The following is an 18,177-nucleotide window of genomic DNA, read 5'->3' on the forward strand; positions in this document are numbered from 1 at the left end:
TTATTAGAGTGAGTGTATCTGCCTTGTAACTTTGTATCTGCACTTGCTTCACACCATCCATTCATTGCCAACCCACCTACCAAAGTCCTGCTGTGGATATCTAAAACATACCTCTTATATCCCTTTGGAAGGAGTGACCTGGAATATACACCATTTTTTTACCAGAAGGCTACACCTTCTACTCTCCCTTTCTGGAGTTTTTGGATCTTCACATCTGTTCCTGTACTTGAAAAATGCATGTTTTCTAATTTTGCCATATATTTTAAATGTAAATTTGTAACCAATTTTTATTTTAATTTTCATTTCTCTGGTTGTTTATTGGTGATTTTGTGTATCTATTCAGGTGCTTCTTAGGCTCTGAAGCTTATTATTATTTTTTTTAAATTTTATTTTATTTTTAAACTTTACATAATTGTATTAGTTTTGCCAAATATCAAAATGAATCCACCACAGGTAATGTTTACTATCCAAAGCCTCTGCTCCCAGAGCAGCAAGCTGAGTTCCCTGTGCTACATAGCTGCTTCCCACTAGCTAGCTTTTTTACACAGGGTGCTCTGTGATAACCTAGAGGGCTGGGAATTGAGGAGTTGGGTGGGAGGGAGGCTCAAGAGGGAGAGGATATATGTATACTTATGGCTTATTCACATTGTTGTACAGCAGAAATCAAAACATTATTGTAAAGCTATTGTCCTCCAATCAGAAATAAATTAAAGCAAAACAAAATACCCAAACAGAAACTTTTTTGCTCATCTTTTTCCCCCTCTTTGGTTTCTTGAATTCTTGTGGATTAACAAACACCTTTTGAATATTATAGACTCACCTTTTCAGTGTTAGCCAGGTTAAAGAAAAAAGTAATGACACTTGTTGAAGATGGCAAGGAAAACTTGATTTTATAGCTGGGGAGAGAGATGGGGCTGAAAGAATTTACAGTCAAGGAACAGGGTAAGGGTCAGTGGATGACAATTTACTAAGAGGAAATAGGGTTAAAAGTGGTTCTGGCTCAACCGATCTAACAGAACTCTTGTTGAAGACAGGCCATGATGATCAGAAATCTCTTGGTGGATGGTGGAGGATGAGGAGCTTGGTGGGGTTCTGGTTAGAGCATCTTGGCAGGATTTTTACTAAAATTGGATTTTATAGGGAAGTGCACAGATAGGACTAGGAAGAGGTTCAGGAGACTGATTCAAGTTTGTTAGCCGTAACAAATATCTAATCTTACCTGGCATCTATCTACTTGCTTCATTTTTATTTATTAATGCCTGAAGTCCTAAATGTTGATGTAATAAAATTTGTCAAGTTTTTGCCTCATGGTTAGTGGTTTGGTTCTTTTAAGATAATTTTCCTTTAATTGATTTCTGTATTAAGGCAAAATTTGCATATGGCAAAATGAGCAAATTTTAAGTGTAACACTTGTTGAGTTTTACAAATGTGTATACCTATGGAAGGTGGTATATATCTATAGAACATGTGTATAGTTATAGAACATGTGTATAGTTATAGAACATGTGTATACCTATAGAACACCCCAATTATGACATATAATTTTTCATCATCACAGAAATTTTCCTCATGCCTCTTCTCAATCACCTCAAAGTACTCTTCTATTCCCATTTTTATTTTTTTTACAAATGAGCTCATAAAATATGTAGTTTTTTGTGTTTGCTTTTCAGTCAACATTAATGAAGAGACTCATTCGTACTGTTGCATGTGACAAAAGTCCATTCTTTTTTGTTACTGAATATTCCAGAGTCTGTTTAGGTGCAAATACACAAGAGTATGATTATACATTCTTCTATTCATAGTATTTGAGTTACTTTCTATTTTGGGCTATAATGAATAAAGCTACTATAAATATTCATATTTAAATGCTTTTGTAAATATATGTTTTCTTTTCTCTTGGGTAATTCCTTAGGAAGAAGTTTTCTCCCATTTTTATGTAGCAAAGCTATTACTCTGAATTTTCTTGTACTGATTTTTTTCATTAGATCTTTGATCTCTATTAGTATATGGATTAAGTTAGGGATTTTGCTTTTTTTCTCTCAAAAAAATGACCCAGATTTTGCAACTTCAATTACTAGAAGATCTATTCTTTTCCCATTGAACTATAATTACTTCTATATTATATATAAAGTGTCTACATATGATTGGTTTATGTCTTGTATTCCTTTACTAGCAGCATATAGATTTTATTATTATGACTTTGTAGTATGACTTGATATCTGGTGTGATGTTATTCTCTATAACATCACAGAGGTTTGATGTAATAAATACAAACCATAGCAGAATGATTTTAGTAGGATAGGTTTTAATGTAAAGAATTTGGTACCTACAAAATCCCTGGAATGGCTCTAGTTGTGGTTTTCAGTCTGGGCCTCTTTATAAACATACTTTTACCCTACGAAATTGACCAAGCTACCCTGCCTAAGAGATTTCTAGGGTGATTCTACATTAAAAATTTCCCCACCAGTACTGTCTATGGGGCTTGAGAATGGACACCAGAAGGCTGATGCACAAAAACTTCTTGTCTGTGAACCTGACTTTTGGAGGAAGAGCCACAAAAAGGCCTCTTCACACTTTGAGCAGCATATAATTTGCAGTTTCAATATTGGTGGCAAATGATTCTGAAGAAGGCAGTCATCACTTTCCTTTTTCCAGAAAAAAGATGGAATAGATATTAAAAATGCCCATTAACTATGCTCAGAACATGCCCTCTTTGTTCTTCACTTGAAAATTGATTTAAATTTTTGAGGACTTTTACCTCTCATATTTATTAAAAACTAAGTTGAGTTAATCAAAAGTGTCAGCTTGAATTTTGATTGGGATAACATTAGCTATATAGATTAATTTCAGGACAAAAAGCTATGTTAATGCAACCACTATTCCAGTCAAAACAGTTGTGTGTAACTTTATTCAAAATTTTAGTGTATTCGAAAAGAGTTGTAATTTTTGTTTTTCTTGCATTCTTTGTTTAGGTTGATTTCTAGGTACTATTTATAATATCAGATAAAGTACATTCTACTCTAGCCTAGTGTTGTTAAAATGCTATTGAATTTTGTAAGATTGTTTTGTGTCTACCAGTCTCGCTAACTTTGTCATTTACTGGTTTGTTAAGTTAATGCTACTGGGTTTTACATATAGTTAATATGTAAACTACAAACAAGACTTCTATTTCTTTTCATTTTTTACAGCTCCTGCCTTTTTCTTGTTTTGTTTTCATTAACTTTGCTGTATGCTTTTGATATATTGCTTTTATCAAAATAAAGAAGTTTCAACTTATAATACATTTTATGAGAATTTTTATTATTAATGTGGCTGCTGCTGCTGCTGCTAAGTTGCTTCAGTATGTCCGACTCTGTGCGACCCCATAGACGGCAGCCCACCAGGCTCCCCCTTCCCTGGGATTCCCCAGGCAAGAACAAGGGAGTGGGTTGCCGTTTCCTTCTCCAATGCTTGAAAGTGAAAAGTGAAAGGGAAGTTGCTCGGTCGTGTCCAACTCTTAGCGACCCCATGGACTGCAGCCTACCAGGCTCCTCCATCCATGGGATTTTCCAGGCAAGAGTACTGGAGTGGGGTGCCATTAATAGTATAAAAAGAATTTTTGAAATTGTTGAGATAATCTTTAAATTTTTTGGTTAGATTTCTAAGATGGTAAATATGTTAATAGGTTTCTTTCATTTTTTTTTAAATTAATGGCTTAGAGTTCTGATAGCAATCAGTGTTTGATAAACAGAGATGGTAGTGGGAAAACAATCAAATAATGAACATAAAATCTATTATCAATTCAGAACTGTATTAAGTTACTGACTTTACTGTCCTGTCTTAGCAGTGTCTAAGTAAACTTCGGGCTTGTGAATAAGAGATTGTTAACAAGTAATAGGAAATGATTAGGAAAGACTTTTTTCCTTGTCTTTTTTTTCTCTATTAGTGAATTGGAAATACAGTTGCATGACCCATATCCATTCCTCAAGATTCCTTACTAATATAATTTTGATTTTATTTATTTTAGCAATATCAAATCAGATCAGATCAGATCAGTTGCTCAGTCGTGTCCGACTCTTTGCAACCCCATGAATCGCAGCACGCTAGGCCTCCCTGTCCATCACCAACTCCTGGAGTTCACTGAGACTCACGTCCATCGAGTCAGTGATGCCATCCAGCCATCTCATCCTCTGTCGTCCCCTTCTCCTCTTGCCCCCAATCCCTCCCAGCATCAGAGTCTTTTCCAATGAGTCAACTCTTTGCATGAGGTGGCCAAAGTATAATCAGCTCTAATATCCCTTGTAGGTAGGCATATCATTAGATGTTCAATGAGATGACCTGGAGCTTCCTATGAAATCTTTTTCATTTCTAATAAATATGTTCAGCATAAATGGCATCTACTTTCCCTTTTATAATTACTTTGAACATGGACATGACGTCTGAGGTTGTGATAATAACAATACAAGCATGATAGTGACACCAAAAATGTAGGCATGGCAAAAGTAACAAGCGTGTCTGCCAGATAACACCACTGAATGTCTCAACCCAATATCTGTAAATATATCTGTCTCTAATTATTTTCAGAAAAATGGACAAATAATGGACAAACAAAAATCTATTTGCTTAAGCTTATAATTTTTCTGATAGCAGATTAATACAAGCTAAGTGAAAAATATAGTATAAATCAATAATGGCATTGAAGTTCAAATAGTTGATGATATGGTTCTTTTTTTAAACTTTTAATTTTAATTTGAAGTTGATTAGGACTATCATATTAGTTGTAGGTGGTATAGCAAAGTGATTCAGTTATACATATTCATGTAACTATTCTTTTTCAAATGATTTTCCCACATCAACTCAGTTCAGTTCAGTCGCTCAGTCATGTCCGACTCTTTGCAACCCCATGAACTGCAGCGTGCCAGACCTCCTTGTCCATCACCAACTCCTGGAGTCCACCCAAACCCATGTCCATTGAGTCAGTGATGCCATCCAACCATCTCATCCTCTGTCATCCCCTTCTCCTCCTGCCCTCAATCCCTCCCAGCATCAGGGTCTTTTCCAATGAGTCAGTGCTTTGCATCAGGTGGCCAAAGTATTGGAGTTTCAGCTTCAACATCAGCCCTTCCAATGAACACCCAGGACTGATTTCCTTTAGGATGGAGTGGTTGGATCTCCTTGCAGTCCAAGGGACTCTCAAGAGTCTTCTCCAACACCACAGTTCAAAAGCATCGATTCTTCGGTGCTCAGCTTTCTTTATAGACCAACTCTCACATCCATACATGACCACTGGAAAAACCATAGCCTTGACTAGATGGACCTTTGTTGACAAAGTGATGTCTCTGCTTTTTAATATGCTGTCTAGGTTGGTCATAACTTTCCTTCCAAGGAGTAAATGTCTTTTAATTTCATGGCTGAAATCACCATCTGCAGTGATTTTAGAGCCCAGAAAAATAAAGTCAGCCAGTGTTTCCACTGTTTCCCCATCTATTTCCCATGAAGTGATGGGACTGGATGCCATGATCTTAGTTTTCTGAATGTTGAGCTTTAAGCCAACTTTTTCACTCTCCTCTTTCCCATGTAGGTTTTTATATAACATTGAGTAGAGTTCCCTTTGCTTTACAGTACGTCCTTGTTGGTTATCCATTTAAAATACAGCAATGTGTACATGTCAGTCCCAAACTCTTATTAATCTATCCCTCCCCTAGACCCTTTCCTTCTGCTAACCATAAGTTTGCTCTGTAGGTCTGGGAATGTGTTTTTGTTTTGTAAGAACATTTGTATCATTTTATTTAGATTCTCTATATAAGCAATATTGTACAGTATTTGTCTTCACTAAGGATAACAATCTGTATGTCCATCTATGTTGCTGCAAATGACATTATTTTTAATGGCTGAGTAATATTTCATTGAATATATGTACTGCATCTTCTTTATCCATTCATTTGTAGAGGTAAATTTAGGTTGCTTCCATGTCTTGGTTATTTGTATTGATAATCTACCCTGTATGGGATAACACCTAGTTGATTGTCATGTGCTTTTTCTGATTTTTTTAGCTTTATTATTTTTATTTAAGTATATTTGACTTCTAATACTTTATTAATTTCAAGTATACAGCATACTGATTCAGTATTTTTACAGATTATACTCTATTCAAAGTTGTTACAGGAAAATGGCTATAATTCCAGTGCTATACAGTATCTTCTTGTTGGTTATCTATTTATAATATCTTAATCCCATATCTCTAATATGCCCTTCTTTCTTTTTCTCTCCCTTTTGGGAAACACTAGTTTGTTTTCTATATCTGTGAATATCTTTTGCATATATTCATTTGCATTATATTTTAGATTCCATATATAAGTGATATAAACATTATTTCTTTGTCTGACTTACTTTGTTGTTGTTGTTCAGTTGCTCAGTCATGTCTGACTCTTTGCAACCCCATGGACTGCTTGCAACTTTGCGACCCCATGGACCCCCTGCAGCATACCAGGCTTCCCTGTCCTTCATCATCTCCTGGAGTGTGCTCAAACTCATGTCCATTGAGTTGATGGTGCCATCTAACTATTTAATCCTCTGTCATCCCCTTCTCCTGCCTTCAATCTTTCTCAGCATTAGGGTCTTTTCCAATAAGTCGGCTCTTCCCATCAGGTGGCCAAAGTATTGGAGCTTCAGTTTCATCATCAGCATCAGTCCTTCCAATGAATAGTCAGGGTTGTTTTCCTTTAGGGTTGTTTTCCTTGATTTGATCTCCGTGCTGTCCAAGGGACTCTCAAGAGTCTCCTCCAGCACAGTTCAAAGGCATCAGTTCTTCGGTGACCAGTCTTTTTTATTGTCCAGCTTTCACATCTGTGCATGACTACTGGAAAAACCATAGCTTTGATTACCCAGACCTTTGTAGGCAAAGTAATGTCTCTGCTTTTTAATATGCTGTCTAGGTTTGTCATTGCTTTTCTTCCAAGGAGCAAGCATCTTTTAATTTCATGGCTGCAGTCACCATCCACAGTGATTTTAGAGCCCAAGAAAATAAAGTCTGTCGCTGTTTCCATTGTTTCTGTAGATCCATCTATGTAGCAGCAAATTCAGTCTTTTTTAAAGACTGAATAATATTAATATTGTATATTACACACACACATCTCATGTCTTCTATATCCATTTATTTGTTGATGAATACTTAGGTTGTTTCCATATCTTGGCTATTGTAAATAGTGATATTGTATGTACACAGCATACAGCATCTTGTGTCTTTTGCACACATGTTCTTGTTTTCTCCAGATGTAATACCAAGGAGTGGAACTTCTGGATCACATGTAATTCTATTTTTAGTTTTTTGAGGAATCTCTATACTGTTTTTCATAGTGATTGTACCAATTTGCATTTCTACCAACAGTGTACAAGGGTCCACTTTTCTCCACATCCTTTCCAACTTTTGTTATTTGAAGTTTTTTTTGATAATGGTCATTTGACAGGTGTAAGATGATACCTCAATGCTGTTTTGATTTATGTTTATTTAATAATTCATGATGTTGAGCATCTTTTCATTTGTCTGTTAGCCATCTGTATGTCTTTGAAGAAATGTCTGTTCAGGCCCATTTTTTTGGTTGGGTTGTTTGTTTTTATGGTACTGAGTTGTATGAAGTATTTATATATTTTGGATATATGAGCCTTTAGTTGAGCTCATCTTTTGAAAATATTTTATCCCATTCTTTAGGTTGTATTTCCATTTTATAAATTATTTCCTTTGTTGTGCAAAATGTTTAAGTTTAATCAGATCAAATTTGTTTATTTTTGCTTTTATTTATTTTGGCAAAAAATGTTGCTGTAACATGTCAAAGAGTGTTTGCCTATGTATTTTTTTAGAAATTTATGGTTACAAATCTTACAATTAGGTCTTTAAATCATTTTGAGTTTATTTTTGTGTACAATGTGAGAATTTTTTCTAATATCATTGTTTTACATGTAACTGTCCTTTTTTACCAGGAAAATTTGTTGAAGAGACTGTTTTATCCATTGGTATATTCCTGCCAAGGATTAGCTGGCTATAGATATATGAATTTATTTCTAGATTCTCTTTTCTGTTTGATCTATGTGTCTGTTTTTTTTGTGCCAGGACCGTCCTGTTTTGATTACTGTATGTAAGTAGTATACTCTGAAGTCTGGGAGAGTGATACTTCCTGCTTTGTTCTTTTTTTTCAAGAAAGCTTTAGAAATTCTGGGTCTTTTGTGGTTCCATATAAATTTTAGGATTATTTGTTTTAGTTGTGTGAAAAAAGTCATGGGTATTTTGATAGAGATTACATTAAATCTGTAGATTGCTTTGATTAGAATGCTCATTTTAACAATATTAATTATTCTAATACAAAATCACAGTATAGATTTCAATTTCTTTGTATCATCTTCAATTTCTATCATCAATGTATAATTTTCTTAGAATACATCTTTCACCATCTTGGTTAAATTTATTCCCAGATATTTTAATTCTTTTTGATGCAATTTTAAACAAGATAGTTTTTTTAAAAACTTTCTCTTTTGAGAATAGGTATTAGTGTACAGAAACACAAAAGATTTATGAATATTAATCTTATATCCTGCAATTGTGAGGAATTTGCTTATTTTAATAGACTTTTTGGTGACATTAGGGTTTTCTATATAAAGTATTGCAAATAGGAACAGTTGTACTTCTTCTCATCTAATATAGATGCATTTTATTTCTTTTTCTTACTAATTGCTTTGGTTAGAATTTCCAATACTATGTTAAATAGAAGTGGCAAGAATGAGCGTTCTTGCCTTGTTCCTAAATTTAGAGAAATGGCTTTCATCTTTTCACCATTGAGTATGATGCTAGCTGTGGATTTCTCATAAATGGCCTTTTTTATGCTCACTTATATTCCATCAGGGATCTTAGTTTTCTGAATGCTGAGCTTTAAGCCAACTTTTTCACTGTCCTCTTTCACTTTCATCCAGAAGCTCTTTAGTTCTTCTTCATTTTCTGCCATAAGGGTGGTGTCATCTGCATATCTGAGGTTAATGATATTTCTCCTGGCAATCTTGATTCCAGCTTGTGTTTCATCTAGCCTGGCATTTTGCATGATGTACTCTGGATATATGTTAAATAAGCAGGGTGACAAAATACAGCTTTGATGTACTCCTTTCCCAATTTGGAACCAGTCTCTTGTTCTATGTCTAATTCTAACTGTTGCTTCCTGACTTGCATACAGGGTTCTCAGGAGGCCTGTCAGGTGGTCTGGTATTCCCATCTCTTTCAGAATTTTCCACAGTTTGTTGTGATCCACATAGTCAAAGGCTTTGCCATAGTCAATATAGCAGAAATATATGATTTTCTGGAGTTCTGACAGTCTACAGTTCTTAAGGTTGCGAAGAGTTGGACACATCTTAGCATGTACATACACTCATCAAAAATACTGTCCAGCACCTAGGATATTCTACTCAATTAGAATAGAAGGTGAGATAAAATTATCTCAGACAAGCAAATCTAAAAGTTTTCATCAGTAACAAACCTATGCTAAATGAAATTTTGAAGAGTCTTCTTGAGGTGGAAAGAAGAACTTATGGAAAATAAAAAATCTTAAATTGGATGGAGAAATATTGTACAAATTATTGAGTTTTGGTGTTTATTTAGATTTCTTTTGTGAAGCTACAATGTATTAAGAAGTTAAAGTCATACATTTGGGACATTTTTAAAAAGAAAGAAAAAAGCACAGAAAATATGGAAAAATCAGTCCTTATCTCAGGACTTTGGCCAGCATACATTTTAAGCTTAATACATGGTTTTTAAATGATAGAAAATTGACGATTTATTAATTCGTTCAACAAATCTTTGTATGTCATCAATGCCTGATGGTATCTGAATTCTGTTTGATTAAAACAAAATCTTTTACTTTATGTATGACAATTCATAAATGCCTATTTATAATAGTAATTCTAATGGCATGGAATTCCAACTAAGTGCCTTCTAAATTAGGAATTTTATGACCCTGTTTTTTAAATTTTGAATTACAAACAGCCCTTAGAAGGGTAAATTAGAGAATCATTGAAAACCTCAAGGAGAATCTTCATTGATCAGATTGGAAAAATAAAATCATGAGAAACTGGATTCTAGAGAAACAGAAAAAGAACAGAAGATAGGGGACACCAACATTTTTTCCTGATTCACAATCTATACTATTAAGTAATTATAACTTCCAAATTTCAATGACACTCTCCCAAAAGCCTATAATTAAAATAAATAAATTTAAATTTAACTTCCAAACTTGACAGTTTTTGAATATTATACAGAAATCTCTACATCAGAATCAAAAGAAAAGGTTCCCTTCCTCTGCAAATCTGATTTACTTTGTATTTAACAAGTTCTACTCTTTGCCTAGTAGTCCTGTATGTCAGTATCTAACAATGTTTCTTGAACTTTAAATACTAATACTGAAGAAATGACTTCTCTCAATAACGTCAGTTACAAGTATGAGGCTCATAGTCTGAGGTATTTTACATGAACCCTTATATAGAAACAAGAGAATACACTATTTTTGAGGATTTGATACTAGTGGGAATAGACCATTCCAAGAAATGATATGTTTGTACAATGCACATAGTGAAAAATTTGATTAACTGAATCACAGGCTTTGGTCTATGATGAATTATTCTGTAACCATTATATAATCATGCAAGTCACTGGTTTCTCTCGTTGTAGCTTCATCATTCAGTGTTTGCTTGATTCTCATAATAATGATTTTAATTAATGAGAATAAACATAAGAATAATATGCACAACATACACTTCTCTGAATGTAGGTGAGGATTACGTTGCTCTACATGTACATGAATGGCAAAACAGAAGGCTTTGGAGAATCTTACTCTGGCTCAGAGGGCCAGGATCAGTAGTCCTAGTACTCCACATAGACACATATAGCATGCTTATGCTACCTGGACTCACTGGAGAGGCTGCACCTTTCCACTGTAAGGTGCTTTCAACCTTCTTGGCACCTCTTATCTCTTCTGGAGAACTCAGGAAATTTGCATGCCAGATCATGATCAGTCCAAGCTCTGGAACTTTCCTGATTATAAAAACTTAAACTGAGAGAATCAAGGATCAGATTATAGAATTTTGTTTCATCATAAGTCTGGCTTCTGGTCAGTTTCCAAATTGCATTCTGTATCTATGACTGTCAATTTCAAAGGAAAAGAAGTTTAACAAAAAGGAAAAGCAGGCTTCTTTTTAATAGTAAGAGAAGTGTACTCACTCTTTAGTCCACCATCACTGTGATAAAAACCAGGTATCATGAAAAAGAAAATTACAGACCTATATCACTGAGAAACACAGATGCAAATGCTCAACAAAATACTAGTAAACAGAATCCAACAACACATTAAAAAGATTATATACCATGATCAAGTGGGATTTATCCCAGGGATGCAAGGGTTTTTCAGTATATACAAATCAATGAATGTAATACACCATGTTAATACACTAGAGAATAAAAACTATATGAACATCTCATAGGTGCAATAAAAGCTTTTGACAAAATTCGACACCCATTTGTGATTAAAAAAAAAATACCCAGAAAATGGGCATAGAGGGAACCTGTCTCAACATAACAAAGGCTATATAATGCAAACCCACAGCAAACATCATTCTCACTAGTGAAAAACCTGAAAGCATTTCCTCTAAGATCAGGAACAAGATAAGGATGTCCACTCTCACCACTGTTATTCAATATAATTTTGGAAGAGCTAGCCATGGCAATATGAAAAGAAAAACAAATAAAAGGAATCCATGTTGGAAAAGAAGAAGTAAAACTGTTACTGTTTGCAGATGACACGATACCCAACATAAAAAAAATCCTAAAGATGCCACCAGATAACGACTAGAGCTAATTGATGAATTTGGTAGCTACAAGATACAAAATTAATGCACAGACATCTCTTGAATTCCTATACACTAACAATGAAAGATCAGAAAGAAAAATTAAGGAAGCAATGTCATTTATCATTGCAACAAAAAAGAGTGAAATACCTAGGAACAAACTCACCTAAGGAGGTGAAAGCTGGAGTAAGAAATGGCAAGCCACTTCAGTATTCTTAACTGGAAATTTTCATGGACAGAGGAGCCTGGTGGGCTACAGTCCATGGGGTTGCAAAGAGTTGAATAGGACTAATTAACTGAGCACAAGGAGGCAAAAGACCTGTATTTATAAATCAATAAGACAACATGATGATGAAAGAAATCGAAGATGACCCTAACAAATGGAAAAATATATCACATTCTTGGGCCGGAAGAATCAATATTGTGAAAAATGATTGTGCTACATAAAGCAACCTACAGATTCAATGTAATCCCTATCAAATTACCAACAACATTTTTTAGAGAATTAGGACAAAAAATGTTGCAGTGTATATGGAAAGGTGAAAGACCCCAAATGTCCAAAGTAATCTTGAGAAAGAAAAATGGAGCTGGAGGAATAAAGCTCCTTGACTTCAGCTGTTGTTCAGCCACTCAGTCATGTCCCACTCTTTGCAACCCCATGGACTGCAGCACGCCAGACTTCCCTGTCCTTCACTGTCTCCTGGGGTTTGCTTAAGCTACTACACTACAAAGCTGCAGTAATTAAAACAGTAAAATACTTATACAAAACAGAAATATAGATCAATGGAACAGGATAGAAAGTCCAGAGGTAAACCCATGCACCTATGGGTACCAATTCTATAACAAAGGAAGCAAGAATATACAGTGGACAAAAGACAGTCTCGTCAACAAGTGGTACCTGGAAACCTTGACAGCTACATGTAAAAGAATGAAATTAGAGCCTTATACCACACACAAAAATAAACTCAAAATAGACTAAAAACTGAAACATAAGACCAGATGCTATGCAATTCTTAGAGGAAAACATAGGGAGAACACTCTTTGACATAAATCACAGCAAGATCATTTTTGACCATCTCCTAGAGTAATGAAAATAAAAACAAAAATAAACAAGTGAGACCTAATTAAACTTAAAAGCTTTTGTGCAGCAAAGAAAACCATAAATGAGGTGAAAAGACAATCCTGAGAACAGGAGAAAAGAAAATGTTTGCAAAAGAAGCAACTGACAAGGGATTAATCTTCAAAATATACAAACAGCTCAGCAACAACAACAACAACAACAACAACAAACCCCAATTGGTGGAAGACCTAAATAGACATTTCTCCAAGAAAGACATACAGATGACCATGAGGCATATGAAAAATTGCTCAATATCACTAATTATTAGAGAAATGTATTTCAAAAATACAATGAGGTATCACCTCACACCAATCAGAATAGCCATTTCAAAAAATCTACACACAACAAATGCTGGAGAGACTGTGGAGAAAAGGGAACCTTCTTGCACTATTGGTGGGAAGGTAAATGGATATAGCCACTATGGAAAACAGTACAGAGTTTCCTTAAAAAACTAAAAATAGAACTATTATACAACCCAGCAATCCCACTCCTGGGCATATACTCTGAAAAACCATAGTTCAAAAGGCACATGCCCCTCAGTGTTCATTATAGTACTATTTACTATATCCAGGATATGGAAGCAACCGAAATCCAGATGAGTGGATAAAGAATATGTCATACATATATACAATGAAACATTTTTCAGTCATAAAAAGGAACAAAATTGGGTCATTAATACAGATGTGAATGGACATAGGGTCTATCAGACACAGTGAATTGGTCAGAGAAAAACACATACCATGCATTAACATGTATGTGTGGAATCTAGAAAAATGGTATAGATGAACCTTTTTGTAGGGCAGGAATACAGATGCAGATGTAGAGAATGGACCTGTGGACATGTACAGGGTGAAGTGGGATGAGATTGACATATAAATACCATCATGTGTAAAAGAGATAGTGAGAACCTGTTGTATAGTAGAGGGTGCTCAGCTCAGTGCTCTATGATGACCTAGATAGATGGGATACAGGCTAGGGGAAGATCCAAGAAGGAGGAGTTTATATATATATATATAGCTGATTCAGTTCACTGTGCAGCAAAAATTAACACAAATTGTAAGGCAACTATACCCCATTTTTTGAAAAATGTTGAGGAAAGCTAAAAAAGGAGACAAAAAGATTTGGAAAGAGGTAACAATCTCTTTTTTTTCTTGTGTGTTTTTTAGTTGCTTGAAAGACAATCAAAAGGAGCTTGGGAAGGTAAGCCCAGACGTGAAAAGAAAACGGTAAGAACACAGCATTTCAGAGTATTTTCTCCAGTGATTTACTTCCAGAATCTCTGTACCGTGACAGCTAATGTCCTATCTTAGACCTCTTACAACCACAATGATAAAATTCTTTGGCAATTGCCTCTAAGACTTGGTAGAATGTTAGATGGAGACTCTAAACATGAAAACTGGCTCATTAGTACACATATTTTGTTTCTTAATAGTTGTATAATGCAAATGCATGAATGAATAGCTGATATAAAGGATATTTGTTTCTGGTTGGTTATTTGGAATGACCACACTTCCAACCTATTCCACATACTTAGAATAATTTGGGGAAATATAAATCTAATCATGCCTTTCCCTTAAAACCCATCAATGTTTTTCTATTACACCCAGAATAAAATCCAAACTTCACCACGGACTAAAATTCAATATAGATTGACTCCTGTGTATGTCTCCAATATCATTCCTCACCCTGCATGCTCACCCGTTTTCTCCCAGGAAGTCATATCCTTCATGCCACTAATCTTCTTCACCTCAGGGCCCTGGCGCATGCTGCTTTGCTAGTGCACATGGGTTTCATTTTCCTTGTTTGTGATAGAAAATATCTCTTCTGGAGATGCTGGCTCTTATGATTTCTATGAGCTCCTTGACTAGACTATGTAAGAATGCTGTTTCCATACCACGTTGATTTTCTACACTGCCCCTCTCTTTATATTTTGTTATTGTTCAGTTGCTCAGTTGTGTCCGACTCCTTGTGACCCCAGGGTAGCATGCCAGGCTTCCCTGTCCTTCACTATCTCTGGAGTTTGCTCAAACTCAAGTCCATTAAGTTGATGATGCCATCCAACCTCTGTTGCCCCCATCTCCTCCTGCCCTCCATCTTTCCCAGCATCAGGGTCTTTTCCAATGAGTCGGCTCTTTGCATCAGGTGACCAAAGTATTGGAGCTTCAGCTTCAGTGTCAGTCCTTCCAATGAAAATGCAAGATTTACTTCCTTTGGGATTGACTGGTTTGATCTCCTTGCAGTCCAAGGGACTCTCAAGAGTCTTCTCCAGCACCACTATTTGAAAGCATCGATTCATATTTTTCTATGCCTTTCTTTTAACTTGTAACTTTATATTGTTAGTTTGGCTTTTTACATTCCATCTTCCTCTATAGACCAAGTGCTTGTGAAGGCTCTAACCTCTGCTTGAACTTGTTAGTGCCTATCAGTTGCCCAACCCTGACAAGACACTCATGGAAAAAAAAAAGGCAGTGAAAAAGCAATCTATATCTGGACACTCTTATCTTGCCACTGCTTAGATTAACAGAAACGCCATGACTTGCTTGTCAGTCATGAGCTTTTCTTATCTTTGCACTCAACCCCTTTCCTAATCATTTCATCTCAAGGTCTGTTTTTCTGTCTCTGAGATGACCCTTTCTATTCTTACAAAGTGTGAAGGTATGGGGGATGGAGAGGAAGACCTTAATGTTTGTTGGTGACAGGGAATAATTTTTGAGGAATCAGTCATTTCCTAAGTTTCAGCTATGCTTTCTCTACACAAAGGAAAATGTAAAAATAGTGGAGTGGCTATGCTCACTGTGACTCTTTGCAACTCCTCTTTACATTTTGTAGCTGGAGAAGAGGTAAAAAATATCTTGTGATGTTTCTGAACTAATATTCTGATTGCATTCTATATCTGTAATATTTTCTCATGGATGTTCCAGGATTCATTATTCTTGAAGTTTAGAAGCTGTTACACATCAATGTTCCCTATGATTTGTGTTTTTTTCACCCATAAAATCAATTTTAAGATTCAAGTCATTTCAGGAGTTATTTTTTAAAAATGTCTTTGGATATTTTTGTTTTAATTGTTTGGTTCTCATGTCTTGAAATAGCAATTATGTGATATTAAGATTTCTTTTTTGTCATAATTATCATTGTATTTCTAACCACTCTACCTCTTTATTTTCTATCATTTACTTTTTAGTCTCAAGTTTTTTTTTTTATGGTACTGCTTGTTTTTTTGTTTTTTTACTTTTCCATGCTTTTAATAGTATTTTACTTTCTCTAAAAGCTTTGAGCTTTGCCATTTCTTTCAATTTTCCCCCCTTGATTTATGCTAACCCACTTTCCTGCTCCATGTATTATAATGAACAAAATTATTAACATAATTTTTGTTCTTTACTTGTCTTTATTACATTAATATATATATATATATATATATATATATATATATATATATATATAAAATTCAGTCCATGTGTGTGCAACTTTGTGCTTAGGCCCTTGCTGTGCAAGCAGGTCATTTGTGAGATAAAGTAGTGTGTGTGTTTGTCCATTGGTTTAGCAAGAGTGCTTCCCTGGAGGCTCAGACGGTAAAGGATCTGCCTAGAATGCAGGAGACATGGGTTTGATCCCTGGGTTGGGAATATCCCCTGGAGAAGAGAATAGCTCCCCACTCTAGTATTCTTGCCCAGAGGATTCCATGGACAGAGGAACCTGGTGGGCTATAGTCCACGGGGTCACAAAGAGTCAAATATGATTGAGCATCTAACACTTTCTTTCACTTTTTGGGAGAGGAGAGATAATCTAAGACTCAGGCTTTGATTTTAGTATGTTGTCTCAGATTGCCTCCTCACCAAATATTTTCTTCCCTCTGCTCTGAGCACATGTCTGTTTTGTATGCATTACCCTCTTTGAGTTGGGAATATCATTATAGGTTGTATCCTTTGTCACTTTGATTTTGTCCTTCAAGTTTAAGAGTCTAGGAAAAGGAAACAAAAGTTGTGTTGGCAACTTCACCCCCTCTTTGTCTCTTCTTTGTTATGTGGTGTGGAATTGTGTGGCTGTAGAGATAATCTTTATTTCTTTCATCACTAGCCCATACTTTTTAATATCTGTCACTGCAAGTTTGTAATTATAATTTCTAGAACTTATGATTTATCTTTAAAGATAAAGTAGAGAAATAAATTGAATTTTAATATTATCCTTTGGGTCATGCCTAGTTTCACTATATTGCACATATGCTTTTCATATATATGATAATATACAATATATGTGGTCTAAACAATTTAGTAATTCCTAAGTACAATAAATTCATAAAATACTTTGTTGGCATTTGTAGAATTTGCTCTCTACTTTTCTTTCTTTTCTTAGATTTGTGTAGTTTTCCTTTTTTCACCTTTATTGAAGTATAATTAAAAAATAAAATTTTAAGACAAAGTTTTAAGATAATTAGAGAGTACTTGATGATTTATGTATATGTTTTGAAGGGATTGCCCCACTGATGTAATTAAAACATCCATCATCTCACATATTTACCTTTTAAATATGTGAGAGCCTATTTCAATTATACAATACAGCATTAACTATATTTCATGGTTTTTCTGAAAGAAGAGTAAACAAGTATTTAATTTTATTTAACCTTTGAACTATAAATTTAGCAATGAGCTTAAGTTAAGGGCAATGAAATGTTTCTTTCAAGTGCAACTTTGGCTTCAGAGAACTGGAGTGTCTCATGTTATTATCTTTTTCCTTTGTAGGCAGGAAGTGACTACACTTGAGATAGAAAATCAAGGTCAAGATAAGAAAAGTAAGTCATTGCTTCATAATATTTTTCATACTAGGGATGTTGTAAACATACAAATTAGCTGATGTTCTGATACTATGTTCTAGTTGGAGGAAATTCTGCTTGGAGTCCTTATAGGGATGTGCTGGTCCTTTACTTGTTTTTGTCTCACAAAACTGATCTCATTATTCTTTATATTACAGTAGTATTTGAACATGATTTATTTCTGGCAGCATTTTATAGATTTCTAGGGGAAGGAATTAACCAAACTATGCCAATTTTAATTTATATATTGAAGTTTTAAAATAGGTTCATATTATTTGCTGTTGAGTGTTTTTTTTTTTTAAGGCATTTACTCCATTTGATATAGTATCTAGGTGTTGTCGCTTAGTCGCTTGGTTGTATTGACTCCTTGTGACCCCAAGGACTATAGCCCACC

General features: G+C 34.9%; 1 protein-coding gene across 1 annotated transcript in view; it reads left to right on the top strand.

Moving 5' to 3' along the window:
- The window catches only part of GCSAML (germinal center associated signaling and motility like), a 53,213-nt gene that overhangs the window by 11,959 nt on the left and 23,077 nt on the right, over positions 1-18,177 (top strand). The window contains exons 2-3 of the mRNA XM_055552296.1: positions 14,140-14,199; positions 17,713-17,762. Of these exons, the coding sequence (XP_055408271.1) occupies positions 14,140-14,199; positions 17,713-17,762 (110 nt within the window). The remainder of the gene's footprint in view (positions 1-14,139; positions 14,200-17,712; positions 17,763-18,177) is intronic.

This window comes from Bubalus kerabau, chromosome 1, assembly GCF_029407905.1.
Source record: "Bubalus kerabau isolate K-KA32 ecotype Philippines breed swamp buffalo chromosome 1, PCC_UOA_SB_1v2, whole genome shotgun sequence".
In the NCBI taxonomy this organism is placed as follows: domain Eukaryota; kingdom Metazoa; phylum Chordata; class Mammalia; order Artiodactyla; family Bovidae; genus Bubalus; species Bubalus kerabau.